This window comes from Urocitellus parryii, chromosome 1, assembly GCF_045843805.1.
Source record: "Urocitellus parryii isolate mUroPar1 chromosome 1, mUroPar1.hap1, whole genome shotgun sequence".
Taxonomy (NCBI): Eukaryota; Metazoa; Chordata; class Mammalia; order Rodentia; family Sciuridae; genus Urocitellus; species Urocitellus parryii.
Window position 1 is genome coordinate 64,245,629 of NC_135531.1, and position 21,460 is coordinate 64,267,088.

A 21,460-nucleotide genomic window follows, 5' to 3' on the forward strand; every position below is an offset into this window, starting at 1 on the left:
CACACACACACACACACACGCACGCACAAATGCACACATGCACAACCTACACACATATACATTTATTTCTGATTTTTTAAAATATCTTTTAAAACTGTTTTACCTTTCTGGGAGCTTTAGGTATGTTAAAGAAAAAAATTAATTTATACTTATTTTAGTATATTTATGCTTTGATTTATAGAATCAAGTATTTTAGAATTGTTAATAATTCAAGTCTCAGCATCATCCAATTAAAGGGGGTTAATATTTGGTCATCCACAGCATCTGATGTATTCTCCTAGGGCCTTTGGAAGTGAGACAATAATAGTTACCTGTCCTCATGAACCTTACATTTTAGGGAAAAGAAGACATGCAGCTATGCTCATGGTAAATCAGAAGAATGTGCTGCATGGAAGAGTTTTGCATAGAGGAAAATACTCAGAAAATGAACCATTGTTTTAATGGAGAAAACAGTTAATATTAAACATTAGTGGCACTTCAGGACATTATTTTTCTTTAATCATTATTACATGTGAATCCTCTGATCAAGCTGGATGATGCTGTAGATGTTGATGAGATACTGACTGATACTTCTACCAGCTACCTTCTATGTATCTATGAAAATAAGGAAAACGTTAAGGACAAAAAAATGGGGAACATTTTCATTGGCATTGTGGTAAGTATTTTGTAGGTGAAAAAGGAATAATAACTGTTCATAGTATTTCTAAACATGAGAATCACAAGTGGTTTATAATGAGGATAAGATATGATATGCCTTGAAGTAGTTGAACTGGGAAGCATTGTCCTCTAGATTATACGTTACATCACTAGTTACAGTATTCTCCTATCTCAGCACTCTGTGCTATGGAAAGATACAGATAGTTTTGGTTCATATGCTTCAGGATTTTAGGGTTGAAGGTAAGTGGAGTAATAGGCATAAATGTGGACAGTGTGCACATAGTAGAATAAAACATAAGCCAGCCACATGCATGGGTAGCAAGAGTTTTCTAGATTTCCTCTACAGGCTTGAAATTAAACATGAATGATTCTAGAATATTCTATCTAGATTTGGAGAAAGGGATAGTTAGAGAAGTGATAATTGACCAATGTAAAACACCAGACTAAGTGTTAGGAATATTTGTACTCAGTGTTTCATATAAACATGGTTCGTGAATCATAGTTTTCTTGCCCTTGCCTTATGGCAATTTATGAATACATTTGCCCATTTACATGCCTACCTGGACCATGCTCAAAATCTTTTTAGGGTCTTTGACAATTATTAAATACCTTTGTCCTGTTGTACATTAAGTGAAAGCAGGGCTTTTTGCCTGAGTAATAACTTCTCTTTGCTTTTTAAAATTTCTACAGTCAGTGACAATATCAATAAATTCTTACAATCTGAATGTCTCCAGTGTGACTTTTAATACCTTATTCTCTGTTACTCTGTGCTAACTTGGCATTTGCTTAACCTGTAAGCTCTTCTCTTAGGGAGTTAGCATTACCGTGGGGATTGGATGGCTCTAAGCCAATTAGATTTTTTTTTTCTTCCTTGAGAAGCACTTTTTATCTAACTGCAGACACAGTTGGACCTATCTACAAATAGTAAACTTATTTGCTTTTAGGCTTTAACATATGTTGTATGCTATTTTATATTTACCTGAAACTCAGTTTAAAGAACAGAGTTGACAATGTATAGTTCCTTCTTAGCACATTTAGAAATAACCTCTAATCTACTGCCAGATCTAACCATAGTATGTGAAGTGGGATACAAAAATAAAATGAAAGTGGTAATTTGCCCTTTCATTGTTTTTTTTTTGGATCCTCTCTTGACCTCAGAAACTACTTTTGGATTGATGATATCCAGAGTTCAGGATATCATCAGTCCAAAAGTGGTTATAGGGTATGGATATAGGATGAATTATAGGATGTGGATATTTTCAGCTGGCTCAACCTCTCCCCTGAGCTCCAGGCTTTTGCATCTAAATTAGTATTAAGCAAGGGCACTCAGAATTTTCTGACCCTTCAAACTCAGTGGCTGAAATGGAACTCATTTTCCTTTACCTTCAGAACAGTTCTTCCTGGATTTTTCCCTGCTGTGATCAGTGTTAACCATTCCATAGTCACAGCCTGGGAGTCATCTTCGTGTACTGGCAGTGAGTCTAGAATCGAAGGCTTCACTATTGGAAAAACACGGTGATTAGGACCATTGCCTTCAGTATGGACAGTATGGTTCTAAACAGATTGACTTTAAATTTATCTTCTTGTTTTTTGGTACCAGTGATTGAACTGGGGGGCACTTGACCACTGAGCCACATCCCAGTCCCATTTTGTATTTTATTTAGAGAATGGGTCTCACTGAGTTGCTTAGCACCTTGCTTTTGCTGAGGCTGGCTTTGAACTTGTGACCCTCCTGCCCTCAGCCTCCTGAGCCATGGGGATTACAGACGTGCGCCACCATGCCCGATTAGCTTTCTTGATAGTACATACCTTATAGAATAATGAAGTTTCAGGTGTTACAATAGAAAATTGATTTCTCTGATTAAATTTAGTAACAGAATATTTGGCTGGCTGATAAGTTTGTTATTTGAACATCTTTTAAGTGCTTTTGTAAATGCATGATTATAGACTGTGGGACATAAACTTAGATATGGATCCTGAGACACTGATACTATAGATAGTATAGTATGGAATACTATAGAAAGGTTTTTGAATAGAATTAAAAGATTTTTCTTTTTTTAAAATTGTAGTCTTTTTTGAATGAAAGTATTTTTTTGATCTATGCGTGAGATATTTAAAAAATTACAAAATATTCAATGAAAAATGCATAAAATAAATTTTGCAGGGTAGCCTAAGACAGTCACCCAGGTCAGAACTATAACTACTACAACCCATAAGATCCTTGTGTATCTCTTCACTCCAGAGGTGACTGTAATCCAGACTTTTGAGGTAATAAGTTCCTTCCTTTTAGTTCTTTTTACCACTTTAATCACAAGTGTAGATATACTGTACGTATTTTTCTTTAGATCCTGCTTCTTTTGTTTCCTATGTTTTTATGTGAGATTTATTTACATTTGTTGCTGTAGGTTTTTCATTGCTGTGTCCTATTACATTTTATGGTGTACAGTTTACTTATTCTTCTGTTGGTGGACATAATGGGTTCTTTCTAGTTTTTGGTTCTACAAAGAATGCTGCTGTATGTATAAATGTTTTTGTGCATGTCTTCTACTTTATACATGCCTGAATTTCTCAGGAATATACATCTGGGGAAGGAATTGCTGATTATAGGATGTGGATATTTTCAGCGGGCTGTTTTAGAAAGTGGCTGTGTCAGTTGGTTAGCCATCAATAGCATATGAACATAGGGATTAATGATTCTCCCTTCTTTTAGCTGGTGGAGGCTGTAACTCACCCTAGGCTTCTCATAGGCATCAGTAGTATATACGAGTGTGGCCTGGGGAGTTAGACTGTGTGGGTTTGAATCCACCATTTAGTACTGAGACCTTGGCTAAGTAACTTGACATTTTTTTTTTAACCTCTTCCAAGTGGTAATATTTTCCAGTTTGTCTTTTGGCATAGGGTGATGGGGTATCTTCAAGTTATTTCATTGAATAGACTGCCTGGTTGGGGTTCATGAGAATTTGTTACATGTATATTGGTTTTTTTTTTTTTTGCAAAAATTTGCTTTTTATTTATTTGTTTATATAATTAAGTGTATTCTTGAACATTTTGGTTTTCAGATTACTAGGACCATATCACTTATTACTTCTGTATCTATCTGTACAATGCCTTATATTTTCTAAAACATTCACGTTTTTTTTCTGACTTGATCCTTACAATAGTTCTGTTAGAGAAATAAACTGACTTATTTCCATTTTGGAGGAGGAAACTGAGGCCCAAGTAGGATTTGATGACTTGTCATAGTCACTCCATCTTTGCATTAGGTCCAGGGCCTGTACTCAGGTGCCTTTTGAAACTCCCATTTAGTTTCTTTTAGTTCAGTGACTCTGACTTATGTAAATGAGTCTTGAAAAACAACAGGTTTTCAAACACTTTAGAAATGGAATGTATCATCTTTACTATTTGCATGTTTAACCATAACTGGAAGAAATTATATTGTCTGTGATATTACATTTGTGCTTGTTTTCAGGGAGTGCAGCCTGCCACAGGCGAAGTTGTGTTTGATAGTTTCCAGGACTCTCCTTCCCGTTCCGAGCTGGAGACTCGGATATCAAGCCTGCAGCCGGTGGAGCTGCTACTTCCATCAGACTTGTCAGAGCAAACAGAGATGCTCATTCACAGGGTCACTGCTATTAGGTATGTTGGCATGCTGTTTGAAGATAATGATTCTGAAACTGATTTACTGACAAAGTCAAACTTGTTAAAGTTGTTAAAAATAGTTTATAATTATAATTATATTTCAATGTAACTTAAAAAATTTTATATTTCAGCTTTTTTTCAAAATTCCATTTCAGAATTGTATTTCAAAGTAATGGAAATTTTCAAAAGAAAATTACCCGTACTGTCTCTTTAATGTAAGACTATAAAAATGATCATTTTAAAGGGGCTTCTGATATTACTTAATGCTATTGTTTGGTAATTAAGGGGCTTATGATATTATTTCAGGATATTGTTTGGTAATTTTCAGTTTCTGGAGATAGGATTCATTTTTTGGAAATCTTACGTAGTTTTGAAAATGCTTTCTTTGTGCTTTATTTTTTATTTTTCGATTTTTTAAAATTTTTATTGTTGGTTGTTCAAAACATTACATAGTTCTTGACATATCATATTTCACACTTTGATTCAAGTGGGTTATGAACTCCCATTTTTACCCTGTATACAGATTGCAGAATCACATTTGTTACACATCCACTGATTTACATATTGCCATACTAGTGTCTGTTGTATTCTGTTGCTTTTCCTATCCTCTACTATCCCCCTTTTTGTGCTTTAATTTTCAGTTCAGTGCTGCATCCAGTAGTGTCCAGTAGTTTTATTTACAAGATCTAAGGTCACATGACTTATATATGAAATGGTGTAATGGGCACTGTGGCCGTAGAGGAAGAAAATGAGTTTATTATGTGTGTCTGGCACAGTTGACAACCCAGTAGGAGAGGCAAATATGTACATATCTAACTGGATTCATGAGGCATGATACGTTACGTACCATTGAGGAGGATTCTATACTGCCACTGTGGAGCAGTGGTGAAGACCAGCAGTAGTGGTGAAGAGACCAAAATTTTGGGCTGGGGCTTGAATGAAGAGGAAGTTGTATATTGAGGAACTAGACTTTAGAATTAGGCAAGGAAGCCCATAAAGATTTTCATTGAGTAAGTCGACAAAACAGTTAGAAAATCAAACTGATTTATTAAGTGAAGTTCCATATGTTTCTTTGTCCTTAAAGTTAAGAGTGTTCATTCTATTTAAATGTAACTTCCAACAAAGTAGCTTTCATAATTTGTTTTTTGATTATAACACAGACATATATTCATTTAGAAGTTAGGATTTACAAAAAAGAAAGATAAAGTAATTCAAAATTGTAAAACCCAGAGATAACTACATTTTAGTGTATTATTTCTGTATACGTATACCACTTTTTTCATTTATGAACTTGGATTTGTATGGCAAAATCACTTCGGTATCCTTGTTTTCTTTCTTTTTGAGCCAATCCTGAGTAATTTATTCTGACGTGTGTCAAGGAACATTGAAGAAAGAGCAGATCTGTGAAGCCCCAGAAGTTTTTTTTTTTGTTTGTGTTTTTACTTTTTAAAAATTTTAAATTTTTTAAAAAATTTATTTTAATTAGGTATATATGACAACAGAATGCATTTGATTCATTGTACACATTGCAGCACAACTTTACATTTCTATGGTCGTACACGATGTAGTGTCACACTATATGTGCAGTCATACATGAACCTAGGTTAATGATATCCATCTCATTCCACCATCTTTCGTATCCCCATGTCCCTTCCCTACCGTTCCTTCCCCATGTCCCTTCCCTACCGTTCCTTCCCCATGCCCTATCAAAGTTCCCCCATTTTTCCCTTGTCGCCCCCATTATGAATCATCCACTTATCAGAGAGAACATTCAGTGGTTGTTTTTTGGGGATTGGCTTACTTCACTTAGCATGATATTCTCCAACTCCATCCATTTACCTGCAAATGCCATAATTTTATTCTCTTTTAATGCTGAGTAATATTCCATTGTGTGTGTGTGTATGTGTGTGTGTGTGTGTGTGTGTGTGTGTGTGTGTGTGTATCACAGTTTTTTTTCCATCCATCTATTGAAGGGTATCTAAGTTGCTTCCACAGTTTTAACTATTGTGAATTGAACTGCTATAAACCTTCATTAAACAAAGAAAAAGTCAACAAATAAAAATATCAAAGCCCTAGAAAAAGAAGAAAAAACCAACCCCCAAAGTAGTAGAAGACAGGAAATAATTAAAATCAGGGTGGAAATCAATGAAATTGAAACAGAAGAAACAATTCAAAAAATTGACAAAAAGATAGTTCTTTGAAAAAATAAATAAAATTGACAAACCCTTAGCCACCCTAATGAAAAGAAGGGAGAAAAACTCAAATTACTAAAATTTGTGATGAAAAAGGAAATATCATAACAGACACTATTGAAATATAGAAGAAAATTAGAAACTATTTTGGTATCCTTTTTTTTAAACTTAAAAGCTTCCCATATCTTTTGTTTATTTTGGAAAACTTCAAACATACAAAAGTATTCAGAATAGTGTAGTAAACGCTCATGAATCCATCAACTAGCTTTACCATTTCTCAATTCGGAGCTTGTCTTATTTCATCCATCTCCCTCTCTGGTTAATTTATTTTGAAGCAAATCCTAGTAAACATTATTTTATCTGCTAATATTTCAGTAGGTACTCTTGAAGGGAAAATGATTGCACAACATTTAGTTATGTAAATAGCTCATCATTTATCCATTTCCCTTTTGTTATGTTGTAATCATTTTTTTTTCAGTATTACAAATATTGCTGTGATGAATATCTATGCAAATATTTCTGTATGTGTGGTGCATCTTTATTTCCTTAAAATGAATTCCTGAAAGTAGAATTTCTAACTCAGGGGGTGATAACTATATATTTATAAAGCTCTTGATTACTTTTTAGAATTAATAATATTTATTTATATTTCCACTAGTATAGCACAAGAGGGTTCCTTGAACCCATGCCAACATTGGGGGTGATAATTTAAAGATTTTTAACCACAATAAAAGAGAATAAAACTAAAAAAAAAAAAAAAAAAAAAGATTTTTAACCTTTCACATAGGTAAAAAATTCCACATCAGGTCCCCTAATTTTGTTCTTAATTCTTTTCTGTGTTCAAACTTGAATGATTAAAAATCATAGTAAAGTTACAAGGGGTGCTGCTTTTGGAGAGCTAAAAGAATTAATCAGATCTCTACTTTTTATTTATAAGACTAGTCTTCTAGAGCTATGTTTTCAGTATTTCACATTTGACTTCATTTTTTTTTCATAATTGAGTATTTATTTGACTTAGGCTAATAGAAATTAAATTTGATCAGTTGCATTATCAGGCTCATTTTCTCTCTTCTACTTATTTCTTCAAAATAATAAAGACAAAATTCAGTACAATGTCAAAACATCCCACAATGAAGACATTGCCAAAACTGAATTTTTGTTTAACAAGAACCATTGCCTAGTGATATTCATAAATGTCCATTTATCACATGAGATACCAAAGCCTGAATTTGGAGACATTTTGGATGTTATATATGAGTTTTACCAAATTTAATGATTGCATCTGTCTTGTTTTGATTTGTATTTCTTTGGTTAGCATTGGGAGTTTATATTTTTTTCTCTGTTTAATGACCGCATGTAAGTGCTCATTCTTTTGCATACTTTGTTTATTTTCGTTTCATTTGACTAAACAGCCAAAAGTTGGTATTTCTGTGGAGTGCCTATAGCTAATTTATATCTGTGGACAGAGTGGAGCAGTGGAGATTGAAGAATCATAGGGTCAAACAGTGCAGACTCCTGTAACATAGGATTAGGTTGGAAAACTGATCTTCCCCTTAGTGACTAAGTAAATAACTCAATAGTATTGCCCTTTATTGTTCTTTTCTGGGTGATAAGTGTGCTTACCTTATGGGATTGCTGTACGGATTAAATAAGTTAATATGTTAAAGGTAAATCAGTCCTTTTCTCTTTTAACATTGTCTCTCTCCTGTTCACTCCTGGAACTCTGTCATGTTTTTTAGACCTTCTTATTTACTCTCTGTGCATGATTCTTTAAGGTCTAATTGTATAAGTCTCCATTTATAGCTGTTTTTTATATCCTTTTGAATTTTTCTCCTTCAAAATTAAAAGAATTTTGACTCTTCTTTAAAATTTTTTTTTTATTATATTTGAGTTCACTGCTTCTGCATTGATTTTAATAGACTGTCTGGACCATTAAGTCCTCCATGCCTCTAATCATATTCCTTTATTTTTATACTTAAAAAGTTCACTCCCCATACTGAAAGTACTTCATTTTTATTTTCATCTATATTTCACATTAGTCACTTTTTCTTTGTTTTACTTTACTCTGTGAGGTAAAATCTTACCATAATTCCCCCACTAAATACTAGTGGTTCCAGTTAACATCCATGATGTTTAGCGTTAGCAACCTGAGCTATAACTCCTAGACGTATTGTTTTAAACAAGATAATTTAGCCAGTTGCATAGGGAATACTTTTATTTAGGTATGAAGAAGATAACTCTAGAATTCTGCCATATTTATTACCAATAAATAATATAGCATTGAATTTTCAAATATAAAAGAATTTTTGTTTTTGGCAGTATCCTAGAACCCTCTAGAATCCCCTTTTTTCTTCTTCAGTATACGTAAAGGTAAAAAGAAGTTTTCATCAATTACTGGTTGATATTTTGTTAATATTGAAGACATTATATATTAATGCTATGTGAAAAAGACAAAAGAAATTGAATATCCTGAGGTATTAGCTTTTTTTTTTTTTGGGGTAATCTTAACATTTACCACAAGAGGTCTCCAAAGGATTTTATATCTATGAATGGCAATTTAAAAGACTACTAAAACTTTACTTCACATTTATTTTCTATCTTCAGATATAGACTTACTTAATTTACCATTTTTTAAAAAAAATATTTATTTTTTAGTTATAGGTGTACACAGTACTTTCATTTTATTTTTATGTCGTGCTGAGGATCGAATCCAGTACCTCACACATGCTACTCTACCTCTGAGCCACAACCCCAGCCCCTAATTTACCTTTTTAATGCCAGGGATTGAATCAGGGGCGCTAAGCTACATTCCAGCCCTTTTTATTTTTTGTTTTGAGACAGGATCTCGCTAAGTTGCTCAGGGCCTCATTAAGTGGCTAAGGCTTGCCTCAAACTGGTGATTCTCCTGCTTCAGCCTCCCAAGTCACTGGCATTACAGGCATGTACCACAGGGCTTTATTACTTGCTTTATATTACATTGTAATTTAGAACAAGTATTAGTCTAAGATCGTAGTAAGCTAAGCTAGAATTATTATTTCTAAATAGTGACAAGCTATCAAGTTTTCTAGGGTTGTTTATCTTTATGTAAAATGTGTTTATAAGATTTCAGCCGGGTCTGAGGGAATCAGTTATAGTATTTTGCTACCCTTCCATTTGTTTTAAGAATATATAAAGAGAAAGAAATGGAAATCAATGATTTTGAGCTCTGCATTAACCTCAGTTAAGATTGCTTTAGCTTAGAGATGTTGTATAAAACTAGTTGAGAGGAAAGCTATAGAAAGCAAAAAAAATAACATTATTATTAAATATTATTAATATTTACTAGTTCTACAGAAACCAGTTTTTGAGGCAGGTAGGGTTAAATTAAACACAGCAGATGATTCTCAATTTTATGTTTAGAGAAATGAGAGGATCCTGGGCACTGGTCTAGCCAAAGAAGGCTTTGTGGAGGAGGTAGGCTTGGATGGGGACATTTGCAGGGTGGAAGGTTTTGAATTGGAAGAGGGGAGGAAAGAAGGTATGTTGTGTGTGAATGCAAACAGTATGAACCCTGAGGCATATGGAGAAATAGTAGGAAAATGTGAAGATAGTGACAAGACTTTCCTGATTAGGGGGAAACTCCCATGTTGAGAACTGAGGAAGAAAGTGTCCCAGAGAAGCAAATCCAGGAAGGTGGGTATGGTGGACTCTTCGTGGAAAGTCAGTAAGGTTTTGGGCAATGTAAAAAAGAAGAGGTGATCCTGCTGCTTAGATGGGATAGTGAATTGTAAAAAATGAATACTTCCCCTAAAGGAAAAAGCATACATGAGAAGAATAAGATTGAGGAGTTTGGAGAATGCCAGTAGTTGGGAATAGGAGGAAGAAGAATGGAAATAGAAAGGGAGGACATAAAGAGTTGGGTGGAGAACTGGAACAAGGTAGGGATGTGGAGTTATAATTTATTTGTTGCACTGATATTAATAGTGAATTAGTTTTTTACAATATTGACTCTTATATTTCACTGAAACCACATGACATGTAGTAGTGCTAGCTTTTACTCCTCCTCCTCCTCCTCCTCTTAGAGTTTTATGGTTATACATAGTAGTTAGGTTCATCCCGATTGACTCATACATGCATGGAAATCAGTTTCCATTTATGATCCCTCATGCTCCCTCCCTTTTCCCTCCTGTACTCCCTCCCCTCTTCCATTCTCCTTCTCCTTCCCCTCTTGCATCCTTCCTCAGTGCTACTAGACTTCCTTCTGCTCAAGTAGAAGCTAGCTCTAACCAGTGATGCTTTGTGAAAGAAGGTCCTGCAGTAGTACAGTGACTTTAGCAATTTGACCTTTGAAATAAATGCTTGAACATGTCAATGTTTCTTCAAAGAAAGGGGTGTATACTGCAGACTTAAAGAAAGCATTGAAATACTACATTATTGAAACATTTATATCATCTGTGGTTTAACCCAGACCATTAGCTAACATGTTGTTTTTATATTGAAAATTTATATCATCTGAATGTCATTTATGATGACAGATACTTGATGTTACTGTTGCAGCATTTTAATTTTGTATTTTCTTATTAGTGTAACTACTAGAGACTGCTTACCAATTTGTGTTGTTGTACTTTAATTTTCAGTTTCTTAATAGAAAATGTTCAGTAGTTTTAGTCTCAAAATGAAGTTGTAGTGGGAGACTGTGTATGCTATTAACAGCAACTCTTCTGTGGACTAGCACTCTGTTATGGCTGAAGTCCAACTCTTTCTAATGTCATTATTTGAGTTTAGTATCAGTTAAAAAAAATCAAGACTTTTTGAAGGATGGGGGGAATGGAGGTTTTACTCATTAACTTGGTTAATAATATGAAATGTTATTTAGGGATCAATACTTAAGGGTACCAATTTAGTAATTGCAGTGTTCCAATTTGTTCTATCAAAGTTTAATAATCTCAATTCCTTGGGCTCATATGAGGTCATTTCAATATGATTCTTAGGCATTAGGAGCTAAGTAAATGAGGAATGCTGTTCTAAACACTGAGTAGCATACTGACATGAATAACAGATCCCTTAAATTTTATGGAAAAGTGAGGTTGGATAAAGTCAGGGCATTCTGGGAAGTGTGAACACAGAATGGAACAAGGGAATTGCAGGTCGACTGGAAAGTCAGTTGAGTGTGGATGAAGAGTGGCCAGGCACATGCTAACACATAAGAGATTCTCAGTGAGTATTTGTTGAATGTCTGTATGTTCAAGGCAAAGAGAAAGACTGGAACTTTTCATTCAGGAGGTTGGGCACTAGTGGGAATTTGTATTGATATTTCTTGAAGTTGGCCTATTCAATTCTTTTACAGGTGTTTATTATTTTGTGTTAGAATAATAATTTCTTTTACATTTGTTAAATTGTAATATAAAAATTATAGCAGCAACTCATGTTTCTTGTATAAGTGAGAAAATGTGTATTTTTTAAAAGAAAAATGATTTTTGTTAACCACATTATTTAAATATTCAAAAACCTAAAACCTAGTGATTTAGTTTATAATTTTTTATAGCAATAGAGTTAAAAACAAAACCTGAGAATCAAGTCATGCAAATATAAATAAGAATCAAGTCAAACTCATATAAGTAAGTGGTTGTTTGTTGAGAAGAATGTTATTCTTGATACTGAAAATAAACTGTTCCTCCCATTTGGAGTGGTGTACCTCAACTGAGAATTAGGCGCGTGCTCTTTCTCTCTCTCCCTCCCTCTCTCTTTCTCTCTCTTTCTTTTTTTGTCTTTATGTTTTTTAGACCAGTTTTAGGTTTACAAGTTTAGCAAAATTGAGAGGAAGGCATAGAGATTGACCATGGATCTCCAGTCCCCACACATGCATAGTCTCCTCTGTTATCAACATCTTTCACCAAAGTGGGAAAATTCTTTTCAATTCAACGTTGCTGTGCTCTATAATGCATTGTGTAAAGATTCAGTTCATTACTTTTTTCTCTCTTTGAACTATAGCTTGACTTAGGTTGTTTGCCTTCCTCTTGGTACAAACATACCACTTTTAAGACTGCTTCCGTCCCCCCCCCCCACCAATTAAACTTTGACACCCATTAAAGTGTTCTTTATTGCTAATATGAATTTTTTTTTAGTTGTAAATGGATACAATACCTTTATTTATTTATCTTCATGTGATGCTGAGGATCGAACCCAGAGCCTCACCCATGCTAGGCGAGTGTTCTACTACTGAGTCCCAACCCCAGCCTCACTAATATGATCTTAAATGTTAAGGCCAGGTGCAGGAATTGAAGCATGTAGCAGCATTCATTTTAAAAATTGGTAGTTGGGGATCTAGGACAGTGTTTTTCAAATTGAAGGTAATGAAATCAATTTGATCATTAGTAACTAACACTGACTTAGAATAGGATATAGAATAGTGCACATGTGTGGTTAGGGTGGGTATTTTATGAAATCTTTTTTTTAGTTTTATCTGTGTATAATTTCTAATTCTCTCTCCAATACCTATCATGTTTATAATGGTCCAAGAAAATAATTTAAACTTCTAATTTAATATCAGTTAAATGTAATTTATTAATGTAGTTTGGTGATTATTTCATATGTTAATTGATTAGATATTACCCAGAAGTATATTTTTAAATAGCACAACTCAAAGGAAGTGAATAATTAAAGGCTAATGAATTAAAAATTCTAGAGTTGACATGATTTGCTGATTATATGTTGCCTACATAGAATATCCAGAAGTGACAAATTATTTGAGATAATCAGAATTCAGCAAAGTCATTAAATATAAGATAATTTATAAAGATGAAGTGTTAGCAACAACTTTTTCCATGGTGTTCTAAGCAGATTTCTATTTTCCTGGTGTCCTGTTTACTTCTTTGTGATTGCTTTTTGTTGAGAGAACTTCCATTAGTTATTCTTTTAGAGGAGGTCAACTTGTGACATTCTCTTAGTTTTCCTTCATCTGAAAATATCAGTTTCTCCTTCATTTTGAAGGATGTTTTTTCCTGCCAGATATGGGATTCTGAGTATATATTCTTTTCTTTCAGCACTTGAAAAATATTATGCCACTTCTCATGAGAAATCTACTGTCATTCAAATTGATTTTCCCTTATAGTTAAATTATAGTTTCTTTCCTGCTCCTTTCAAATTTTACTTTGTCTTCAGTTTTTAGGATTTTAATTATGATGTGTCTTGGCATGGAGATCATTGGTTTTATTCTGTTTAAAGTTCACTCAGCTTCTTCTTTTTTTTTTATTGGTTGTTCAAAACATTACAAAGCTCATGACATATCATCTTCCATGCATTTGATTCAAGTGGGTTATGAACTCCCATTTTTTACCCCAAATACAAGTTGCAGAATCACATCGGTTACACATCCACATTTTTCCATAATACCATATTAATGACTGTTGTTTTCTGCTACCTTTCCTATCCCCTACTATCCCCCCTCCCCTTCTCTCTCATTTTCCCTCTCTACCCCATCTGCTGTTGTTTAATTCTCTCCCTTGTTTTTTTTCCCCCCTTTCCCCTCACAAACTCTTATATGTAATTTTGTGTAACAGCGTCACTCGGCTTCTTGAATCTGTAGATTTAATATTGCCAAATTTGTGAATTTTTCATTCATCCATTCATTCTTTCTTTCTTTTTTTAAATCAAGAGTTTTTCCTTTTAATACTTTTAGTTGTAGATGGACACAATGCCTTTATTTTATTTATTTTTTTATGTGGTGCTGAGGATTGAACCCAGTGCTTTACATGTGCCAGGCAAGTATTCCATCCCTGAGCCCCAGCCCCAGCCCCATCCATTCTTTCTTTCTTTTTGTTTTTCAGCCTGCTTTTGTCTTCTCTCCTTCCAGGATGCTGATTAAAAAAAAAAAAAAAAAGTTAGATTTTGTTGTTTTGGTTGTGCAGGCCTTGAGGATTTCTTTTTATTTTGGTTTATGTTCTCTGCTGTTCAGATTGGGTTATGTCATTTGTTTGTTCCATTTTTCTGGTTCACTGATAATTACCTTTGTCCTCTTTGTTCAGCTATTGATTCTATCCATTATGCTTTCTGTTTTGGTTATTGTATTTTTCACTTCTAAAATTTTTGTTTAGTTCTTCACTATGTCATCTCTTTGCAGAGAAGTTTTCCTTGCCTTGGCTTTTATCTTTCCATTTGCTTCAGGCATATATGTTTTGCTATTAAAGCATTTTTCATTGTGGCTGTTCTGAAAGCTTTGCCAGATAATTCTGACAATTCTGCCATCTTAGTGTTGACTATTGATTATCTTTTTCAATCTAGTTTGAGATCTTCCTGTTTTTTGGAATGAGTGATTTTTTATTCCTGTGCTTTTAAGAATCTGGATTTTATTTTTATTTTTTTTTATTGATTGTTCCATACATTACAGAGCTCTTGATAAATCATTTTTCATACATTTGACTCCATTGGGTTTTGAACTCCCATTTCTACCCCAAATACAGATAGCAGAATCACATCTGTTACATACTCAAATTTTTACCTAATGGCATATTAGTGACTGTTTTAATCTGCTACCTTTCCTATCCCCTACTATCCCCCCTCCCCTCCCCTCCCACCTTCCCTCTCTGCCTCCTCTGCTGTTGTTCAATTCTCTCCCTTTTTTTCCCCATCCCCCTTGCCCATCATAACCTCTTATTCTTTTGTGTATCTTTGAAGGTCTCCTACCATTTGCATATCCTTTCCCTTCTCTCTCCCTTTCTCTCCCCCCATTTGTCTTTGTTTACTGTTAGTCTTTTCCTCATGCTCTTCCTTCCTGTTCTGTTCTTAGTTGCTCTCTTTATATCAAAGAAGACATTTGGCATTTGTTTTTTAGGGCTTGGCTAGCTTCACTTAGCATAATCTGCTCTAGTGCCATCCATTTCCCTGCAAATTCTATGATTTTGTCATTTCTTAGTGCTGCATAATACTCCATTGTATATAGATGCCACATTTTTTTTATCCATTCATCTATTGAAGGGCATCTAGGTTGGTTCCACAGTCTAGCTATTGTGAATTGTGCCGCTATAATCATTGATGTGGCTGTATCCCTATAGTGTGCTCTTTTAAGGTCCTCAGGGAATAATCCGAGAAGGGCGATAGCTGGGTCAAATGGTGGACCCATTCCCAGCTTTCCCAGGAATCTCCATACTGCTTTCCAAATTGGCCTCACCATTTTGCAGTCCCACCAGGAGTGTACAAGTGTACCCTTTTCCCCACATCCTCGCCAACACTTATCGTTGTTTGACTTCATAATGGCTGCCAATCTTACTGGAGTGAGATGGTATCTTAGGGTGGTTTTGATTTGCATTTCTCTGATTGCTAATGATGGTGAGCATTTTTTCATGTACTTGTTGATTTTGATTGTATGTCCTCCTCTGAGAAATGTCTGTTCAGGTCCTTGGCCCATTTGTTGATTGGATTATTTGTTATCTTATTATTTAATTTTTTGAGTTCTTTGTACATTCTGGATATTAGGGCTCTATCTGATGTGTGGGGGGTAAAAATTTGTTCCCAGGATGTAGGCTCTCTATTTACCTCTTTTATTGTTTCTCTTGCTGAGAAAAAACTTTTTAGTTTAAGTAAGTCCCATTTGTTTATTCTTGTTGTTAACTCTTGGGCTATGGGAGTCCTATTAAGGAATTTGGAGCCCGACCCCACAATATGTAGATCATAGCCAACTTTTTCTTCTATCAGATGCAGTATCTCTGGTTTGATATCTAGCTCCTTGATCCATTTTGAGTTAACTTTTGTGGCTGGCGAGAGAAAGGGATTCAATTTCATTTTGTTGCATATGGATTTCCAATTTTCCCAGCACCATTTGTTGAAGATGCTATCCTTCCTCCATTGCATGTTTTTAGCCCCTTTATCAAATATAAGATAGTTGTAACATTGTGGATTAGTCTCTGTGTCCTCTATTCTGTACCATTGGTCCACCCGCCTGTTTTGGTACCAGTACCATGCTGTTTTTGTTACTATTGCTTTGTAGAATCTGGAATTTATTCAAGCCTTCTGATTTCTGTGATGCTGCCTCAGCAGGATGGAGGTGTGCTGACTCATTATTGACAGGTGGGATAGAAGTGTGGGTTCCCTAAGTGGCTCTGTTGTTACCTGAGAGAAATGGATGCCTCTTGTTCCTGCTGAGTGGGGTGGGAGTTCCAGTTCCCCATATGGTTGCCATCAGTTCTCTGACATATCATTGTCAGAGGGAGAGGAGCCTCATTACTGTTGGGTGGGAGTGGAAGTCCATGCTCCCTACATGGGCTCCTCAGATACCATGGGGTTCAAGGGCTCCTTCCTGGCCAGTGAGGATGAGAGTCTGGGTTTCTACTTGTGCTTCTCTGACATAATTAGCAAGGGGTTTGGAGTGCTTCACGTCAGCCTGATGAGAGTAGATATTTAGGTGTCCCTTAGTCACTGCTAATACAGGTAGAGGTGAGACCATAGGTTTTTATGTAGACTTTGGTTAGGTAGAGTAGTTATTGTCTAAAAGTTTTCTCTTTTTAATCTGACTTTTCCTGTGTGTTTATCTGGGGACAATAGATTTTGTGGGACTTTTTTAGGGGATGGGGATCTGTGCCCCCTTGACCTTTCTAGATTGTCAGCTGCTTAACTCCAATTTTGGGTTAAATATGAAGAATAAACCTTGTGCCATTCCTCAGATTCCAGGTTTCTCAGCTCATCCACATTTTCTCTACCTTTCAGAGTTGTCTTAGTTTTTTGTTGTGTTCTCTTGTTTTTTCTTGGCAGCACTGGATATTGAACCCAGGGCTTGTATGTGGTAGGCAAGTGTTCTACCACTAAGTTACACCCCTCACCCTCTAATGTTTGTTTTTTATGTAACATATAGGAAGCTGTACTTAGTGGGAGGAATAGAAATAAGGAAAATACATCTGTTCCTTCTTCCTGGAGCAGACATCCTTTGGTCACAATCTTATTTTAGTGCATAAACTTTTTTTTTTATGTTCTTTTTTTTGTACCACAATTGAACCCAGGAGCACTTAACCACTGAACCACATCCCCATCCCTTTGTATATTTTATTTAGAGCCAGAGTCTCACTGAGTTGCTTAGGGCCTTGCTAAAATGCTGAGGCTGGCTTTGAACTCACTGTCCTCCTGCCTCAGCCTCTCAAGCTGCTAGGATTACAAGCATGCACCGCTGTACCTGGCTCTTTTGTGTATACACACACACACACACACACACACACACACGTGTATTTAGTTATTGATGGACCTTTATTTTATTCATTTATATGTAGTGCTGAGAATCGAACCCAGTGCCCACACATGCTAGGCAAGAATTCCACCACTGAGCTATAACCCCAGCACACCCTTTGATATTATTTTAATCTAAATAAAAATGAGTGCTTGGATAATGCCAATTTGTAAATCTTTACTGCAGTAAAATTGAATTTTTGGGTGAATCTGATTAAAAGAAAATTTTCTTTTTTTTTTTTGTAATTTAAGTTGCTTTTTGTATTTTTAGAATCACTTGAAGTTTAAGCATGTTAGTTTTGGGTTTTTTTTTTTTTTAAAGAACAATCAGTGGGGAAAAAATTGTTGTCTCATTCTTGGTGAATTTAAGCATTCACAAAGTAATAGTAAAATTTTGCTAGCTCTCCATCAGGTGATTAGGTCATATCACCTTCTTATAAAGTTTATCCTTTCTTGTTTATTGGACACAAAAAATTAAGTATTAACATTAAAAATCAAAAGTATGTGAATGAACCTCAATACCAAGTAGACTCATGGAGCCCAGAGAAAGGCATAAATCATGTACAGAGCCCTTAGTTGAAAGGGGAATGGCCCTAAAGTAGGAAAGGTGCCAGATTGAGTTACCCAGGGCATTGGCCACCACAGGTAGAGCTGTGTTGCACCTGGTTTATGAACCTGATAGAATTTTAAGTGGTTTACAAATAAGCATTTTTTACTTTTGTAGTTAAATATTTACTTAAGATATATTAAAAACATGTAATTAGTGAATCAAACCTGATTTCATAAATTTTTATGGTGTAGAAAGATTCTTACACTGGTATTTGAGTTAAAAACCTGAGTTGATTTAACAAAAACTCTCAGGTTAATGTGACAAATGTGACATTATTGAAGATGGGGGGGGATGGCTGAAATTAGGGAATGTATTAGAATACATGGTGGGACAATCTATGTCACATTTACCTGCTTGTTATTTAGTTTCTGTTTGTTTGTTTAGGTTACATCTAATATAAATTGGACCATTGTTTGAATATTTTAAAAAATTCCAAAGTCATGGCATAGAGAAAGATAGATGATGATTTCCTGATTTAAAAGGGCATTTAAGTACTTGAAAATGGGCTGTTCTTCATTGGCTCTCCTTTTTTATTGGGATATTTTATTCTAGGGCTGGGTATGGATCAGTGGTAGAGTGCTTGCCTAGCATGCACTAGGCTTTGGCTTTCATCCCTAGTACCACAAAAGAAAAAAAAAAAGAGTTTAAGTTAATTTTTTAAACTTAGATGGCTAGCAGTAAATTCTAATCAATTATCCTTTTAAAATTATTTTATTTTTGGTATTGGAGATTTACTACTCAGGTGCTTTACTACTGAGCTACCTCTCCAGCCCTTTTTAAAAATTTTTTTATTTTGAGACAGGGTCTCACTAAGATGTTGAGGCTGGCTTTGAATTTGCAATCCTGCCTCAGCCTCCTGAGCCTCTGAGATGACAGGTGTGTACCACCACTCCTGGCTCTTTTCCTATTAAGAAAAGTTTCAGTCTTGACAGATAGTTCCAGTAGAATCTCATTTTACTGTTAATCCTGTGAGTTGAATATTATTATGTATTCATTCATTTAATCATTCTTAGAAACATTTATTGGGTGCTGTGTGCTAAGTTTGTTACTAGGTGGTAAAAATGAATATAATTCTTACCTTTTGGAATACTTATAGTCTAGAGAGGAAGGTAGGAGTGGAAACAAACCAGTATGGAAGTATTGATTGTTAAGGTTTTAAGAAATTCTTCTAGCATGGGAGCATCAGGGTTTGCCCAAAGGAATCAGGCAGAGTATCCCGGAGGAGTATGGTAGAACTGAGACTGGGAAAATTATGGCCAGGTAGATGGAAGTCGTGGGGAGTAATACTCATACGGTTAGGCTGTTCTGCATGAACATGGTGACCTGAGGCAAGACAGAGGTGGACTTTGGAGAAAAAAGGTGTGGAAAGTAGTTAAAGAATCAAGATGAGCTCCGAGCCATGGTGCATGCCTGTAATTCCAGTACCTCTGGAGGCTGAGGCAGGAGGGTTGTGAGTTCAAAGCCAGCCTCAGCAAAAGTGAGGCACTAAACAACTCAATGAGATCCTGTCTCTAAATAAAATAAAAAATAGGGCTGGGGAGTGTTCATGAATTCAATCTCTGCTCCCCCCCCTCCCCCCCAAAAAAAGAATCAAGGAGAAAGAAACAGTGGAGGGGCGAGAAGACAAGGGGTTGGATATGGGGTTTTATGTGAAAAAGACTGAGATGAGATGGATGGTGATGGGAATAGTATCATAGTGATCTTTTTCTGTCCCCAACACCTCTCATAGTAGCTCACATACAGTAAGTACTTTATGTGCTTGATAATGAATGATTAAATAAGTGACAGTTTGAATAAGGAAAATAATGGATCTCTCCTTTTTGTTTGTTTTTTAATTTTTTTTAAGTTGTAGATTGACACAATACCTTCATGTTATTTATTTATTTTAGCATGGTGCTGAGGATCAAACCCTGTGCCCCGCATGTACCAGGCAAGTGTTCTACCACTGAGCCACAACTTCAGCCCTCCTTTTTATTTAAGAAAAATGATTTGCCTTTTATAAACCTAGAAAGTTTGCTGGATTAGCTAGAAATTCATACATAAAATATGTGTGATGATCAGTGTATAGTTACATGGGATACATATAGTCAACTCATTTACTTCTCTTGGGAAGACCATTTTAATTTCCTATCATTTTCTTTCCATTATTTTCATTCTTTAAAGTAAAAAATTACTTTAAATTAGTTTAAGCATTCTGACATTTTTTTAAGATGTTCTCTTATAGTATCTATTAATGGAAGTTACATGGTTAAATTATGATTAAGGAGTTAAGTAACTATTTTAAAGATTGATGTTGATCATAACTGTGCCTCAGTCCCATCTCTGCCACTTGAATTTTTTTTTTTGTTGTGTTCTTAGGAAATCATTTTTTTCTCTTTATATTCTAGTTCATCTTCTTTTTTAGAGTAGAAAGTAATTATAAAGTTGAGTTCTTTGTTATTTTACTTTATTATGTTTATTAAACTATAATTTTACTTAGCTGTTTAGAAAATCCAGAATTAAAAACTTGTGTTAGCAGAGATGGTAGTGGATTAAATAATAGAAATAAATTTCATACACAGTAGGAAAATGCTTGTCTCTAGGAAAGCACTTTGAGAGGAAGTATTCTAAAGAAGTATTAAAAATCTGTTTTATATGGGGAGTGCTCATCCTTTTAAAAAATGATATCTGTTTCTTTCCAAGAGGAAGTGCCATTGTATTTTCAGTAGTTTCCTTGGTATTGATTTCTTTTTGCATACGTAGCTAGTGCTTTAAAAAAAATTTTTTTTTAGTCGTAGATAATACTTGTATTTTGTTTGTTTATTTTTTTATGTGGTGCTGAGGATTGAACCCAGTGTCTCACACATGCTAGGTGAGCACTATACCACTGAGCCACAACCCCAGCCCCTAGGTAGTGCTTTTAATAGGCATGCTTAACTCATATATGAAAATCCAGATTTTAAAACATAATAAATTAATAGATGATTGTTACTCTGTAAGAATGTTTGCTCTAGGGTTCATTTAAATAATGAGCTTCTTTCATTGAGTAAATCATCTTAGTAATATATCTACTTGAAAAGAATAAATGGGGTGTATAGGCAGTACATTTATTGACAGGAGTTGAATAGGAAGAAACAGCATTTGAGGAGCCTCCAGGAAATGATTTTACTGATTACTACAGAGAGCTCTGAGGGGC

The 21,460-nt window shown here is 35.0% G+C and overlaps 1 protein-coding gene across 1 annotated transcript in view; it reads left to right on the plus strand.

Annotated features, from left to right (window-relative positions):
• Positions 1–21,460, plus strand: part of Msh3 (mutS homolog 3) — a 192,179-nt gene that overhangs the window by 19,095 nt on the left and 151,624 nt on the right. Inside the window, exons 7-8 of the mRNA XM_077800452.1 lie at positions 510–655; positions 4,127–4,293. Of these exons, the coding sequence (XP_077656578.1) occupies positions 510–655; positions 4,127–4,293 (313 nt within the window). The remainder of the gene's footprint in view (positions 1–509; positions 656–4,126; positions 4,294–21,460) is intronic.